Consider the following 15799-nt stretch of genomic DNA (forward strand, 5'->3'; position numbering starts at 1 on the left):
CAGACATTCACAAAATAAAGCAGCTGTACCCCATCCAGCAATTGACAGCAAGATTTAGGTTTAGCCTTTAAAAATAGGAACTTTGTAGTTGCTGTTGTCCACATAATATTTTGCTTTCTTTCAAGTTTTCACTCTGTGCCATGTGGCTGCTTCATAGCTTGCAAGACAACGTTGAGGATGGGGGATGATTTGACTCATTTATTCTGCAACACAGTTTTAGACTGCCAGTTTGTATTCTTATTAGGTTCATTTTATAAGAATCTGTGTTTACTGCCATGAGCACAAGGCTGGAAGGAACAAAGTGAGGTCATTGTAGCCCAGCCCTAGGACCTGGGGGCACAATTTGATCTCTCATGGCTTAGTGGTGCATGTCTAACCTGGTTCTTGCCAGTCTCCAGTGACAGGTTCTGCACCATTCTGAAGCAATCTGTCTTAATGGCTACCTCTCCTTGGGGTGCTTTTAGGTAATTTTTTTAAACTGTTCCAAGTAAAATTTGCCACCACTGAATGAAATTATTCTATACTGTTCTCAGAGTGCAAACACACAAAAGTGGAATCTCTGGAATTAACAAATAACTCAAAAACAAAGGAGCTGGAAAGGGGAAGAAAAAGAATGTTGTAAACAGTAGAATAAAAATATGCAGTCTGAGATCAGCAACTCATTCTGTTTTCAGCCTTTTAACTCTGTGCAGCTCTGTTGAGCCTTTTCATGCTGGGCTGTTTTCAGAAATCTGCGGACAGGCATGGAAATGTGTGGAAACAAGCCTGTGTTTGGATGCTGGGGGAGAAAAAATCCGCTGTTCCAGTTGCAACAGAGGAAGCTTAACTGGGAGAAGTGAGTTAATTCCAGTAAAAGGAGCACTCCTCAGTTTCAGAGCTAAAGCAAAAGCCCTCGGGGGCATGTCCATACAGCACTGACTTGGAGATAAGAAGTTACAGGCTGGCTATCCTGAGGCAATCAGGTTTTCTTCAATACTGCAGGTGAAATAGCTCTAGCTAATTGGAAGTGTGCTTTAAGAAAATCCAGCTTTTAGCATAAATGCAAATATGCCATGGCCAAGGGGGGTAAAACATGCCAGAGAACAGGGAGAGCAATCTCAGATGAGCTTTCTTTCTGACAATAACAATTGTTTACTTGTTATTCCTATCAGTTTTCACTGCATTCAGCTGTCCTTTTATAGCCCTGAAGTATCTACCTAGATTGTGTGCTTCTAGAGGTAGACATCTCTGTTCACCTCAAGGTCCTTCTGCTCTTCACCCACTCTGATGCCAGGAGCGATCCTTGAGGATCTTGAGGTTAAGCATTTCCACCTGAGGAATCCTGAGACCAACTAGTGGTGAAGACAAGAGTTAGCCCCAAACACTTAAGAATTCTAAGGTGTGAAAAGTATTGTGATTTTTTTTTTCATTGTTCAGTGTCCATGCTTTTAAGAATCGTAGCTTCATTTTTATTTTAAAATACTGTCCTTTCCCTTTGGAAAATCTCAGTCCTAGACTAGTAATGAAAGTTGTACCTCTGCAAGTAATGGTATATTTTGGACTGCTGACAAAACCTTGAGGAACTGAAGAAATTGGTGCCAAAAAACGCCAGAGAAAAAGGCATCAATATTATTGACGAGAAAGTTCATATTTTCTCCCCACTGCAGTATTACATAATCAGAAAAAAAGCAAAACATATCTGTCCCTTCTGGAATGACTGACAAGTCCCAGTTGCAAGGAAAATATGATAAAACAGTTTCCATAAAATTCAATTTTATTTCTAAATAAACTGATTTTTCATCATAATGCATGCAAAACCAGACATTTTTTTGCAAGCCTTGCCTGGTAAACTTGGGGTTAACAGGTCTGATACCCCATTACTATCTCCCTGTTTGTGTTGCTGCTAAATGCAGTTGCTTGCTGATAGAATGCCAAGATTTGCACTTAAAAAGAAGGCTTGCTAAGTTTTGTACCGAGAAAAACAGTCTTGTACTGATAAAATACTATACTTTCAACTTGGGAAAAAAAGCACCTAGAAAATACTTGCTACTCCACAACACTCTGAAATGTACTTTATAACAAAACTATCAAAAGTACAGAATTCTTCCAGCTGGCAAAAATCTCAGTAAACACATCTCTTTGACAAAGTTCTCCTTTCAGACTCAACATGCATGGGGGAGGGAATCCACAGAAAGGAAATTTGTGATTCTGTGGTGGAAGAAAAGCCATGAAAGGGGAAGGGTGAACTAAGGTGATGGCTTGCAAAAAATGTCTCCTTAGTGTCACCTTTTTAGTAGAATTACAGTCAGATGTTAATGGTTATCTTGGGCACAAAAAAGAAGGACATAAATAAATATGGGAAAGACTCCCCATTTTGGAGATTATTATGGAAAAAATTGTCTGTGAATTCTAGTGCACTATAACCTTTACGTCCTAGTAGTACACACAAGCTAATTCTCAAAATATCTCTTCCAACCCAAACCACTTTATGATGCTATGCAAATAATATGTGTCAACAAGTGTTTAACACATGCCTTCACTGTACTTTCTGCTGCCTGACTGTGCCCAGGACTAAATCCCAAAAGTCATGAAAGCAGAGTTTGCTGGTCCATTCCATGGGTCCCTCAATCTGCCTTGGGAAGCACAGAAATTATTGATTCTGTTCGTACTTCATCATGAAAAATCACCGCTATTCCCAGTATACATCTGAATAGTTGTTACTGTATTCCACAAAATGGAATACAAAAATAGAATTCCATGAAAAAACCCTGTCCAGCTCCTCAGGGTATGGATAAGTGGTATTTTTGTCTGCTCAGGTCCTCTGCTTCCTTGCAAGACTCTCATTCAATTTTTTAAAGGGTCCTGCTATTAGAACCTTTTTCGACCATCCCTTTAAGAGTAGTTTCAGAGCAAAGAATGTCAGTGATGCCAATTCACCTAAAGGATCTGTGAGACTGCATAATGAATGGCTGGTTCTCTGAATCCAAAGGATGCAGGACTATAAAGGACTATAGAGTCTGGATGTAGGTTAGTGTTTTGGTAAAAGGCAAAAACTAAAAACCATGATCCCACATCAGAAGGAGGACATGCCTTCACAGGACAGCAAAACCAGGAGAGGAAATCAACCCAGAAGAGACAAAAATTGGCAAACTCATTTGTTTAATGTGGTCAGATGTTAATATTGGTGCTTGGGGTAGCACAAACAAGTGATTATCCTCACATTGGCTCTATACTTCAAAAGCTTCCTACACAAAAGCAAGAGTCTGGACAAATTAGAATTTCAGGCAGAGGACAGAAGATATAATACCTTGTCATTTCCTATGCAGTAAGAATTGTCATGTGATGGTGCAGGGGTTTGTTATTAGTTAGCAGAGGAGCTTAGTGTAAAATAATCCCTGTCAGAGACTTGAGTCAAAAGGCTTATAACTGGAGGGTGACTATGTGACAAGGCACAATGTTAAAATCCTTTTTCTGATTTTTCATCATCCTTTTTAATCCCTAGAAAATTATCAGCTCCTGAAAATAAACGTGTCCCAATCTATTGTTCAAACTCAGCTGACACTCTCTGTTCAGTGATAAGTTATACCTGTGCTGTGTATTGCTTTCAAAAGCACAGAAACAAAGAACAGCTTTACATGAATATCAGCTCAGTCTCTTGCTTTTTCCTTGAATTGCATCTCCTAGAGCTGTTCAACCTAAATCCCTTCTTCCTTAGAGGTCCCATTCTCCCTTTCCCTGTAGTAAGGCAGGGAAGCAGGCTCTCATAGGACATATCCTTCCTTCCAGACATAATTTCAAGAAACAATCAACACAGGCTAAAAAAAGCCAATGTAATGTTGCTGTAAAGCCTCATTTTTCTTTCAGAGGGATTTAAACTGATGAGGATAAGTGGAAAAGCCATGCACACACACCGTTCCCCTCCTTTACTCCCCTCAAAATCATTTTGCTGAAATCAGAGAGGGCCTGCTAAACTATGTCCTTCAGGAAAAGGGCCTTGACAAAAGCACCAGACTCAGCCTTCCATATATTTTATATAATTGTAGGAGGTGTTTGTGCCCAGGCACTGGCAGCAGGGACTCTGGACAGCCTCTCCAAAGAGCAGCCAGGGCCACCCTGTGCCAATTCCAGCATATCCCAACACACCCACTGCAGGGCATGGCTACACCCTGCAGCCAAGGTGCTGGCACCTCTGGGAAAGTGCATCCAAGAAAGGCACAAGCAGTGAAAAATGAGGGGGAAAACGTGAGAAACAACCTTGCGAGCACCAAGGTTAGAGAGGAAGGATAGCTGGATGTACAGCAAGCACTAGAGCAAAGATTCCCCTGCAGCCCACGGTGGCCTGGGGAGGACCCCACAGGAGGATGTGTCCTGAAGCATCCCATGGACAGCCCAATCAGTAGCTAAGATTTTTTTTCCCTGAAGGAATTGCATCCCATAGGAAAGACTCATGTTGGAGGAAGGGAAATGTACAAGGAGAAAGAAGGAGCTAAGAGGAATAGTTGTGGACTGATCACAAACCCGCATTCCTATCCCCCTGCACTGCTCAGGAGTGGGTAGGAGGTATAAGAGGTGGGAATGAAGGAGGAAGCTGAGCCTGGGAAGAAGAGGGAAAAATTTATTTTAATATTTGTCTTTGTCTCTCATAATACAAATCAATTTTAAATGGCAATAAATTACATTATTTCACCCCAAGATGAGCCTGTGTAGCCTATAAAGTAACTTATAAGTGACCTTCCCATCCTTACTTCAACCCATGAGATTTTCATCTTATTTTCTTCCCTTATTTTGTTGAGGAGAGATAGTGAGAGAGTGGCTGGGTGGGTCTGACAGCCAGACAAGGTTAACCCACCACTATAACTAAAACCAGAATTAAAACCATCCATTTCCCAAACCAGGAGATATTGTGACAATTTCCTTTTCTTCAAGATACAGTGTTAGAGTAAAGCTAAGCTAAGTGATGTTCTGTCCTTCTTCCTTTCCTCAACAATATATGTGAAAACATTTCTGTTGTAACTGTAGTGCTACACTCACTACACATCAGTTTTTGCACTCACAAAGGCTGCAAAGTTATGTGCTATTAATGGACCCCTGAATCACATTCAATCATGTCTTCATTCTGAATTTAATTATTTATTTCATAGTAGGAAGAGATGAGCTGTGGAAGTGGTTTTAAAGGCCTGAAATTTTCTTTGACTTTGTGTGTGCATATATATATATATATATATATATATGCATCTATATATTATATATTTTTCTATTTATAGGGGTGAGGTTTTAATAAATTTTTTTTGTGGCACTATCTAGCCAAGAAAGCAAAACACAACAAATTGAAAGATGTGCAGAAAACGAAAGTCAGACAACATTTACAGTAATTGTAACACATTGTAGAATCTACAGTGTGCCAGTATGTTCAGAGTACTTTTTCCTGTAACTGACTTCCCTTCCTTTTCCCTTGTGTGCCATGGTGCTGCATGGTTAACTTCTCTTAGTTTTAGAACATTTGTGAGTTCTAGGGCTACATTCAGGATCAAAGGTTAGCAATTAACAACCCCTAACTAGGGTTGTTAGGGTTTGCAAGAACCATATGGCAGAGTAGTTCTGGAAAGAGATTGATCACTTCTCTCAGGAGGAAACGACTAGAGCAAGGACAAAGGAGGCTCTATGAACTTCTCAGCCCTATTTCCCCATGGGAAAAAAAAGGATGCCTCATAACGATGCAGCATATCTCTACTTTTCCTCATTTTTAACACATAAAAACATAATGAAATATACAAGAACATATATTAATTTCTCTTTATTTTTTTTATGTGGGAAATATGTGAGATATGTGGCTGCATAGGGAAACTCTCTATTGGTGCTTCCTCCCCTAGGTATTTTAGGAGTCCCCTGGAGAAGGCACGAATGTTCATCCCTATGTAGCCACCAGACACGAAATAGTTTTCTAATAAGAGTCTTATTGATCACACAATTAAAGTTCTAGACCCCTCCTTTTTCAATCCTCTAATCCTATGTCCTCCACATTCACACAAATACAAATGTAACAAATCTGCAGCATGTTATCCTTTATGTTATCCAGACACAGGGATAGAATTATAGCATAATTTTTTCTGTCTTCTGTGTTCCAAATGCTTGGCCTAGGTTCTGAGCAAAAAAATTTCTCGATATGTACTGATTCACCAAGTATGAGACATATTAAAATCTTGCTTTTGTCAGTGAGCTTTTAATGTGAAGAAGAGAAATAATGTCACTTTGTCACAGAGTGCAAGAGACCATGCCCTCTCCATTCAATAGAAATTTCTGAGGTTGCAGTTCAGTGTTATTGAAGTTCTACCTATTGTGATGTCTGATTATTTTAACAAGACATATATATGTAATTTAATACCTGATATTATTTTCTCTCTTTCTCTTCCTCTTTTTTTCTCAGAGCAAATTATGACATCGACATCTAAAGGAATTTTCCGGCCATTTTTTATTATCTTCATTATCCTTGGTTGTTTCATGGCATTTATATTGATTTATATCAAACCAACAAATAGCTGGATTTCTGGTCCTATAGAATCAGCCAGTTCAGTGTTGAAAATGAAGAACTTCTTTTCTTCCAAAACTGATAATCTCAATGAAACTACTGTTTTGATCTGGGTTTGGCCATTTGGTCAGACGTTCGATCTGACGTCCTGCCAGACGATGTTCAACATCCCCGGGTGTCATCTGACCATTGACCGCTCGCTCTATAACCGATCCCACGCTGTCCTCATTCATCACAGAGACATCAGCTGGGATCTGGCCAACTTACCTCAGCAAGCCAGGCCACCATTCCAGAAGTGGATTTGGATGAACTTGGAGTCTCCAACTCATACTCCACAAAAGAGCGGCATTGAACACCTTTTTAACCTGACCCTGACTTACCGGCGTGATTCAGATATCCAGGTGCCTTATGGCTTCATGATGGTTGGCACCAGTTCCTTCACATTTGAAGTACCAAGTAAGGAAAACTTGGTCTGTTGGGTTGTGAGTAACTGGAACCCTGAGCACGCACGAGTCAAGTATTACAACGAGCTCAGCAAATACATTGAAATCCACACCTACGGACAAGCCTTCGGAGACTACGTCAATGACAAAAACCTGATTCCAACTATCTCCACCTGCAAGTTCTACCTTTCCTTTGAAAATTCAATCCACAAAGATTACATTACTGAGAAACTCTACAATGCTCTCCTGGCTGGATCAGTACCAGTCGTATTGGGCCCTTCCAGAGAAAATTATGAGAATTACATTCCAGCAGACTCTTTCATACATGTGGAAGATTTTCTCTCCCCCAGAGAGCTGGCAGAATATCTTCTGATGCTTGACAAAAATAATAAGATGTATCTTAGTTATTTCAACTGGAAGAAGGATTTTTCAGTGCATCTTCCTAGGTTCTGGGAATCACATGCGTGTCTTGCTTGTGATCACGTGAAAAGACACCAGGAATACAAATCCATTGGAAATTTAGAAAAATGGTTTTGGAATTAATTTGTGTGTGGGGGGGGTGGGTGTGTGTGGGTGTTTGTGTGCATTTTTTTGAAGAAGCCAGAAAGGACTTCAGTCCAAGTGGAGAGGAGAGGAAAAGTGAAAAAAAAGGAAGGAAAAGAGAATCTCACATCATGGTTTATCAGTTATTCTCTTTTGGCTATCCTATTTATATTTTGTAAGAGATTTTAAAAGATCAGCAGCAGCAGTCATCAGTACTCAGTTTCAAATTATAATAGATATACTAATTATGTGCACTGAAGAGTATTTGATTGCTTATTATAAATTTAAAACAAGATTTTCCACATTTTCTGTGAAACATGTCTCAGTCTTTCACTTGAAGTAGTCATTTTTATATTTTCTTTTTTTATTTTTACCATTATCTTTGTTGTTTAACCTATTTGGAAAATGAGGAAACAATTTTTAAATGTCAGAGAAAATTTTAAGAACATAATTTGTTGCTCCAGATAGAAATGTGTGTAACACTTCAAAAGACAGCAAAGTTTCATATGTTCATCTTGCATTTAAGAGCACAGTCGAGTACAATGCCTAACATAATGGAAGTGTGATTAATTGCCCCCTTTTTAAGAGTAATGGACCTAGAACTATAGCTTTTTAAACGTATTAGAATAGTGGATAGTCTTGGTTTCTAAAAAGGTTTCCTAACAAATGGTCCCATTTGGTTGATTTAGGAATATGTCTCTTCTTACCCTCTGAAGAAAAGAGAAGTCATATTTAGAGAAAATGACCAATCCTGGTGACCAAAACCCAGATTCATCAAATTTTTGAGTGTATTCAAACACAGCACACCCTTGGCCTTCAATATGTCTCAAGTATTTTTCATCTGAACCAGGGCTTTAAGTAGTGTTCCACTGAAATAAACAGATTTTTAAAAAGATGTTTGATTACATCAGATTTATGCACTGAATTCAGCTGGTAATAATGGATTTTTAGAAGCACTTTGCTGAGAAATTTTAGAAAGCTCTCTCATATAATTTCTTGAATTATAGTGAATTTCCTCTCAATTCTGTAAAGATCTGTTGAATTTTAACTGTAGCTGGACAACTTGATGTTATGACACATAAGTGCGGGAAAAATTAATAAGCAGTCAATTTTCTGAGAGAAATTTGCTGAAATTCAGTAAATAAGCTATGATGCTATATAAACTTCCAACTTACCAAGCTAATAAATTTGGGGGGTTGAAAATATTGTGTATGAGAGGTATTACAAATGAACTCTTCAGAGCAACAACTGCTATCAATATTTGATAATATAAGTAGGTTTTTAAGTATCAAATTTGCTCTAATAACAAAACCAAAAAATTTTGATGGTTGTCATAATTTTAAGATGCCTACTTCAAACATGTATCATTTGATTTTACTACTTCTTTCTCTCAGCTAAGACGAATTTCTGATTGCCATATATATTCATATGTACAAGGTTGGTTTAATGGCATAAATGTATGGGTATACTTTAATACCAAATGACAGCAAATCAGCTTGGATTTTCAGGTCAAAGTGCTGCAAATCACACCTGGTACTGGAAAAAAAAAAAAGAAAAAAGTTAAACTGGAAAGACTTCTGCTTGTGAGATGAATAAGACCCTGGTCAAGCAAAGTGGTTAATCAAGTAACTGAGATTAAATTTGCAGACAAAAAAGTTGCTGCAGTAAGGAAATGAGAGATAAATTATAAATATTTAGCAAAAGACAGTGGGACTTATTACAGGCTGGAATAGAAACACAAAAGGCTATAAGAGTAATTAATTAAATTTATAGAACTCAAAACCCCATGAAAAAGTTATAGAATCACTTCTGCTCTGCCTATGGTTTCAAAAGCTGTATTCTGATCCAGCTAGCTTTCAATATACTGTGAATCACCTAAACTCACCAGCATTTTAGTATGCAGCAAGATAAGCTTACCTTGAACATTAATGCAATACAAGGAAACTGAGTCTTCGAAAAACAAACTTCTGATGTAATATAAGTAGTATCTTATCATTTTGAAGGCAAGTTTCTTTAGCTTTTAGTCTGTCCTATGGGACATCATAACATTTTGTTTTCAGGAGGACTGTGAAATTCTCAGTGACTGAACATACCACTGGTTTGGCTGAATGACCTGATTCCCTCAGTGCTGGAATTTGGAAGTCCTTTGCATTAACCTCAATGAGAGGTGAATGTGTACAACCATCCCTCACTTCAGATTGTGAGCGCTGCTGTACGTGTTAGAAGACCTTGGGTGCATTCAGACTGGTTCCTTGGCAGCAAATTCAGCTAAGTCCTTATAGTAATAACAAGTAAGAATATATAAGATATATGAAGTGTGAAATATTGGTCAGTGTTTACACAGGAAAGTTTTGCAATATACTCTGAATTTTAATCCTGTAAGTAATGTCTTTACCTCTGTAAGCACAAGATCCAGCCAGCATGGCTAATCTTAGGCTGAATTTTAAGAAATGGGAAAGTCTTTTGATGGAACTGGAAGGAGTGAAGAGTGTTATTCTCTTCACAAGAAGAAAAGGTCCACACAAGGCTTGTATATATTTCATTCAGGAAACATTGCTAAAATTGCTTCAAAGATTAATAAAACAGGAGAGAAATCTAATTCAGAATTATGCATAAGAATCACTACCAAGTCCTAAAAAATATACATGAGCCTAATGCCTCACTGGCATTCTTGAAGAGTAAGTGCTGGAACAAAATTGAGCCAATTTATTATGAAGATTTTAAGGTGATCTGCAAGTATCAGGTCTTAAGCAGTTCTGGATGGAAACATCTTTGCTGACAGAAGATGAAGCAATTTTGGGCATGTTCAGCCTATGTAGTAAATGATGTGAAGCAATGGATACAAAACATCTGTGCTCAATGCATGCACAAAGGCTGCCTACCTAGACCTAGACGCTTAACTCACCTAAGGCTGCTCCCAGTCTCTATCTGACATTCAGCTTTGTGAGGTCTGTGCTTCTTTTGTGATCTACTCTACATGGGCAGCAAGAACAGACACTCAAATAACAAATCACTGTGAAAGAAAAGGAGCAAACTTAGGCAACTGTGGAAGGGACTAGACAAAATAGGTATTGTGCTTTGGTACCGCTGGCAAAAGAAGATAATTACCTAAAAAAAGTGAACTAGAAGTTGGGAAATCACACCAGTCCCAACTGTTTTCTCAAGAAATTTCTTTCAGACATTTAGTTTCTTTTGTTTGCTAGCCCCCAACAATCTTGCGTTGCAGTTAATGAAGACAGAGGGTAATCACCGTTCTTTGTTTTACAGTGGCTTGCCTTGGATGTTTTTAGGCTCTCTGTCATACATTGAGCTATCAACACTACTGCTTTTCTCAGTGTGGAAAATAAGACCCAAACCAGATAAAATACTAACAGAACATGCATTGCTACCCCACTGAATGTGGACAGGTATAAGACAAAACTGGCAGCAGATCCTTCTAAAGCAGTTTTCCTTTAATTTCATAGACAATTGCCACAGCAGATCTTGCTTAGTATGAGATCCCCATTCCTTAGTGAATCCTGTTGCCAGTTTCTTTGAGTGCCTCATTCCATGTGTCTACACCACAGTGAGCAAGCAGCCTGAGTGAGACATCCAGCAACATATTTGTCTTTTAAGAAACAGATCAAATAAAATGAAAGTTGGACTGAGAGAGCATCAATGTGGGGCTTTGTAGAGTTCATGCAGGCTGAGCAAGACATGGGGAATGGACACCACTGAACACAATAAGGGACTACTTGCTCTCTCTGGACACTCATTGGTTTGTTCTCAAAAAAACCCACAGGCTTTAAAAAAACACATAATTTTCTGCCGTCTCTAAACAAGCAGTTAAGTAACCAATAACTTCTCCTTTTTATTCAAGAATGGGACTCCTGTTAGCCTTATATTATATTTTTTATTAGATGCAGAGTAACATTCAGGAGAAGAGAAAGGTTTGTCAGTAAGATAATTCTATTTCTTATCTAGATTCAAGGATCTTTATTCCTATTTTCTTATTTGATTTATAAGTCCTCATGCAGCAACACCTTCTGGACACAATACAAAAAGGCATTAAGGATATGCAGATGACAATGAGACTTAAGTGTGTGCTTAATTTTATAAGTATCTTAAATGCTTTAATGCACTGGGGCTCCAGAGAATATGTTTTCATTGCCTTTAGGAATTGTGCCAAAGTGTGCACTCTATAGACATCAGAGACCAACTTGTGCAGCCTCTTTTGCGTCATGCCTCTTTCTCATCATTAAGAGAGTAAAGACTGGCTGAGTACAAAGTGAATAGTCCACAATTAAAGCCTTTGATTAGTTCTGATTTGGTGTCTAACCAATAAATCTTGGCCCAGCTCTTCTCCTCCTCCACCTCCTCAGGCCATCCCCTGAGCACAGCGCCTCAGCTTACAGCCTGCCCGTGCTGTGCAGGGTCACTGAATTTCCATGTGACTGAGGGAGCCAGAGTGGCTGAGGATGCTGAGATAGTATTTCAAGGCCTGTCCAAGGATGAAAGCATAAAACCTGGTCATGTCCTGAAATCTGGACTCACTGTGCCCTACAGAGAGTCAGTCTCAGCCACACCTGATTTTCCTCTGAGGAAAGTATTTGGTTCACTCTAGGTGAGACTGTGAGTAATCACTGTGTGTGCAAAGTCGGAACAAGAGGTGTCTCTGTGTCGGCTTCTGACCTATTTAAACCTAGCAGTGAAAATTTAACAAATACTCAAGTGTTTCCTTGGTCAAAACTAGTGAGTTATTGAGAACAGAGTCCAGGGGAAGTATTTGTATACCCACCTACCAGCTGGTGGGCTTTTTCATTAATTTTGGCTGACAGTTCTCTTTTAGCATTTTTGTTTTTATTAAAAGTGATTTTAAAATGTTAGAAATCAATCAATATGATTCATACAAGATAGCTATTTCACCTTTATCTTTTGCTTCTTGCTTGGGCAAATCTTCTACCAGAGTTAGCAGGTGATTTGGGAGATTCCTATGCTAGTAACAAAGGATTGAGCCAAGGATGAAATGGCTTGGGTAGAAAATGCCTGTCTTATTCATGGATATTTCCCTTCTAATTTTTGAATATGTAGTTAGTGCTATGGACAATTCTACATTCAAAAAATCAATGTAAAAAGCATACTGGTTAGAGATGCTCATAAAAGGTACAGAAATACCAATAACTTGATGAAATAAACCATGCAGTGGCAATTTTAATTCATGGCACTATTGCTACAGGGTGATACAGATGATAAAATCATCAGCTTGAGAGAAATAACTTAGCCTAGAGACATCATCCAGCAGTTTTCATACTGGAGGAAGTAATTTCATTACTCCATTGCAAATGTAATTAATTGGCAATGTTTAGTGTCACCAATTGACTGAAAGCAACAGCCTCTGTGCAGTGAATATCTCAGAGTTTTGCTCACGTGGCAGAGAGCCTCTCCCCCCCAGGTTAACAGCCTGAATTAGGAGTTGGTTGGCACAGGTCACTGCTGGCAGCCTCTAGCAGGTGGTTCTGTGGTCGCAGGTTTTGCATTGCTGCTTTCAGCCAAGGAGGGCAAAGAACAGAGCTGAGACTCGTCTGACACCCTCTGTGCATTTCATGGCACGCTCCCCGCGGGGCTTAAGACACTCTCACTCCTGTAGCCTGTGCCCTGCCTGCCTATGAGAATGCAGAAAACTTTGCTGTTCCAAGAAATAAGAGAATTTTCATTTTTTTTGAGGTGTGGTGCCAGTCTGTGCAAATGAATTATTGATGCTTGGGGGAACTTCTCATTAACATTCTTAAGTAATTAATTAGCAGTAAAACAATTTAATCATTGCAAATTGACAGCAAAAGCAGCTGATAGTTATTCTTTATCATGAATTGGTCCAGTGGAAAAGAGGATTTGATGAAACTTTATCCCCCTGGATTGATATAGCCTAGTTGGATTCAGACATAGAAACATGTTTGATAGCAAAATTTGAAAGATATATGGTAAACCAACACATACATATAAAGTTGGGACAAATTTCCTACAGAACCTTGAAACTATAAACAAGCACTTTAGCAGTCACCAGACATAAAATGTTCCCATCAATCCATTTCTTTATAACATCATAAGAAAAGCCAGCCTGATATATGCTATTTGGCAAATAAATTAATTACAAAACCTACATTTTCTTTGCTGCTTTGTAACACTCATACGAGCTGAGATTAAAAACTTTGGAAAGTTAACTCCCTTGAATTAAAGAATCTGTGGACACACTGAAAAGAAGTGAGAAGCTTTTCCATCTATACAAAATCCTAATGTGCCAAACTGTTTCCAGTGAATGAACAACACAGTTAAGTATACTGACTTTTTATTAGGATTTACAAAATCTTCTATTAACGCACTGTAATTTTGCACTATTTTGTAAGAAAATTTAAAAAAAAAGGAAAAAATAAAAAAGGAACCGGAAAAAGAAACAGAAAAAAAATCTAAAAATAGATGCCAAATGTATAGTTTGTAAAATACTATTTTTCTGATATAAGGTGTCATTACATTGTGAATCTAACTGTGTTATTGTAAACTGTGAAAAATGTGATGTTCTGTTGTGACACAGCCTGTGAAGGGCCATTTCTAACACAGATAATTCACCTGGACTTGTTTATATGAAACATATTCATAAATCTGAGATCACTTTTATACTTATTTTTATTAGACTATTTTTCCACATTTGCAACACAACTGTTATTTTATATCAAACATTAATTTTGCTTTAAAATATTATTTGAATAGGTGGGTGAGCGTCTTAAATGTGCCAGAGATTCAAATCTGTAACAGAGATAATTCAGAAACTATTCTTTGCCAAACTGTAATGCTACTAAAATCAATGATGTTTTGTTGAAAAATGGGCACACTGTCAATAAACATAAGTTTCTAGTCCAATAATGATGACAATGTCACATTTTCTAGGATAAATGCCCGGTAGTTACAAGCTGCATTTCCCTGCTGTCTTTGTGTATGTTGAGGAAACAAAACTGTGTGCCATAGCTGAATGTCATAGATATTCAGTCACTTAAATAATGTGCCATAGATTTTACCTCTGAGATATATTAATGAGGATTAAGGGGAATAAACAAGGTGTTTGTCCTGATTCAAACTCAGTTTCTGTGATGGGTCACATGGAAATGGGGTGGTTGTTGAGGCAGGACTGGGACAACGTCAGCAGGGAGAGTAAGTTCTGTGCACAGAAACATGTGGGGACTGCATTTGTTGTGTTAGTGCAAGATCAGGACCAAAGTCCCTTTCTTTTACATTTGAACTTGTACCCATAACACTGAGTGAGATCTGATAGGAACCCTTTCTTCATGTTCCCAGGTAGTGATATTCCTTGTACTGACAACTTTTATGTGTTTTATATAGTATATATATATATAATGCATAAATTCATGTGTAAGAAAGAGTAACCCCAGCAAATTGAATCTTAATTAAAATAATAGAAACCATTCTTACCTGCAGGCACGTTCTAAGATGCCATGTTGAAAGATATTGTAAAAAGAGTATTTTTTATTTATTAGTGATTATATATTTTGCCCCATGATCTAGACATTTTATATCAGGGAGTCTACCAAAAACTGTTTTTTTTTCTTCCCTTTGAACACTACCATCACCCTGAGATGCATCTGGAAACTGTAGAGGTCAACCAACCACTGATGTTTTGTGGTATTTTTTTAGTATGATGTTGTTGTTGAACTTTCTTCTGATTACCTATAGCTATGTTCAGAGTCTTCAACATAATTTAACTGCAGACTGAAGATACCTACTGAATGAAACTACAGGTAACCATCATTATTTCAAAGACTTTCACCATTTATGTGAAATTAATAATTCAGAACACTGATTCCAAGGTGGTTAAGAAGCAGCTCATTGACTCTTATTTATTGAGCACTGGAATTCTCCCTAAAGGATAAACACTGAATCATGTAAATAATAGTGCTCTATATAAGCCTAACAAAATATTGTAATAGGTATATTTAAAATAAAAAGAGAACATTCCAAGTGTACCATAGTCTCTGATCATTATTTTATAGGTCTGATGTCACACTTATTCTTCTTGTGGTACTTCTCATGAAAAGCCTGATCTGAAGATTGCTGCTACTCATAACCATGACCTCTGGCAGAGACCTCACAAACAGAATTTTGGTTCTTTTTAAGCTGTTGCACATGAAATTCCTGTAAATGCTCAAGGTCAGACTGAATTCATACAGACTGTCATGTGAGTTTACTATGCACAGCAACCAGCACAGATGAATTAATATGAAATTGTAATTAAGATTACTTTGCCTTGTTTTTAACAATGATC

The 15799-nt window shown here is 38.0% G+C and overlaps 1 protein-coding gene across 6 annotated transcripts in view; it reads left to right on the forward strand.

Moving 5' to 3' along the window:
* The window catches only part of FUT9 (fucosyltransferase 9), a 106351-nt gene extending 90851 nt beyond the window's left edge, over positions 1-15500 (forward strand). For 5 of the 6 annotated variants that reach the window (XM_058020453.1, XM_058020448.1, XM_058020451.1 and 2 more), the window contains one exon: positions 6404-15500. In XM_058020453.1, the coding sequence (XP_057876436.1) occupies positions 6412-7491 (1080 nt within the window). In that variant the 5' untranslated portion in view covers positions 6404-6411 and the 3' untranslated portion in view covers positions 7492-15500. Of the gene's footprint in view, positions 1-1298; positions 1379-6403 lie in introns of those variants that run through there. The other variant, XM_058020452.1, reaches the window with a different exon arrangement.
* The last annotated feature ends 299 nt before the right edge of the window (positions 15501-15799 follow it).

This window comes from Melospiza georgiana, chromosome 3, assembly GCF_028018845.1.
Source record: "Melospiza georgiana isolate bMelGeo1 chromosome 3, bMelGeo1.pri, whole genome shotgun sequence".
NCBI lineage: Eukaryota > Metazoa > Chordata > Aves > Passeriformes > Passerellidae > Melospiza > Melospiza georgiana.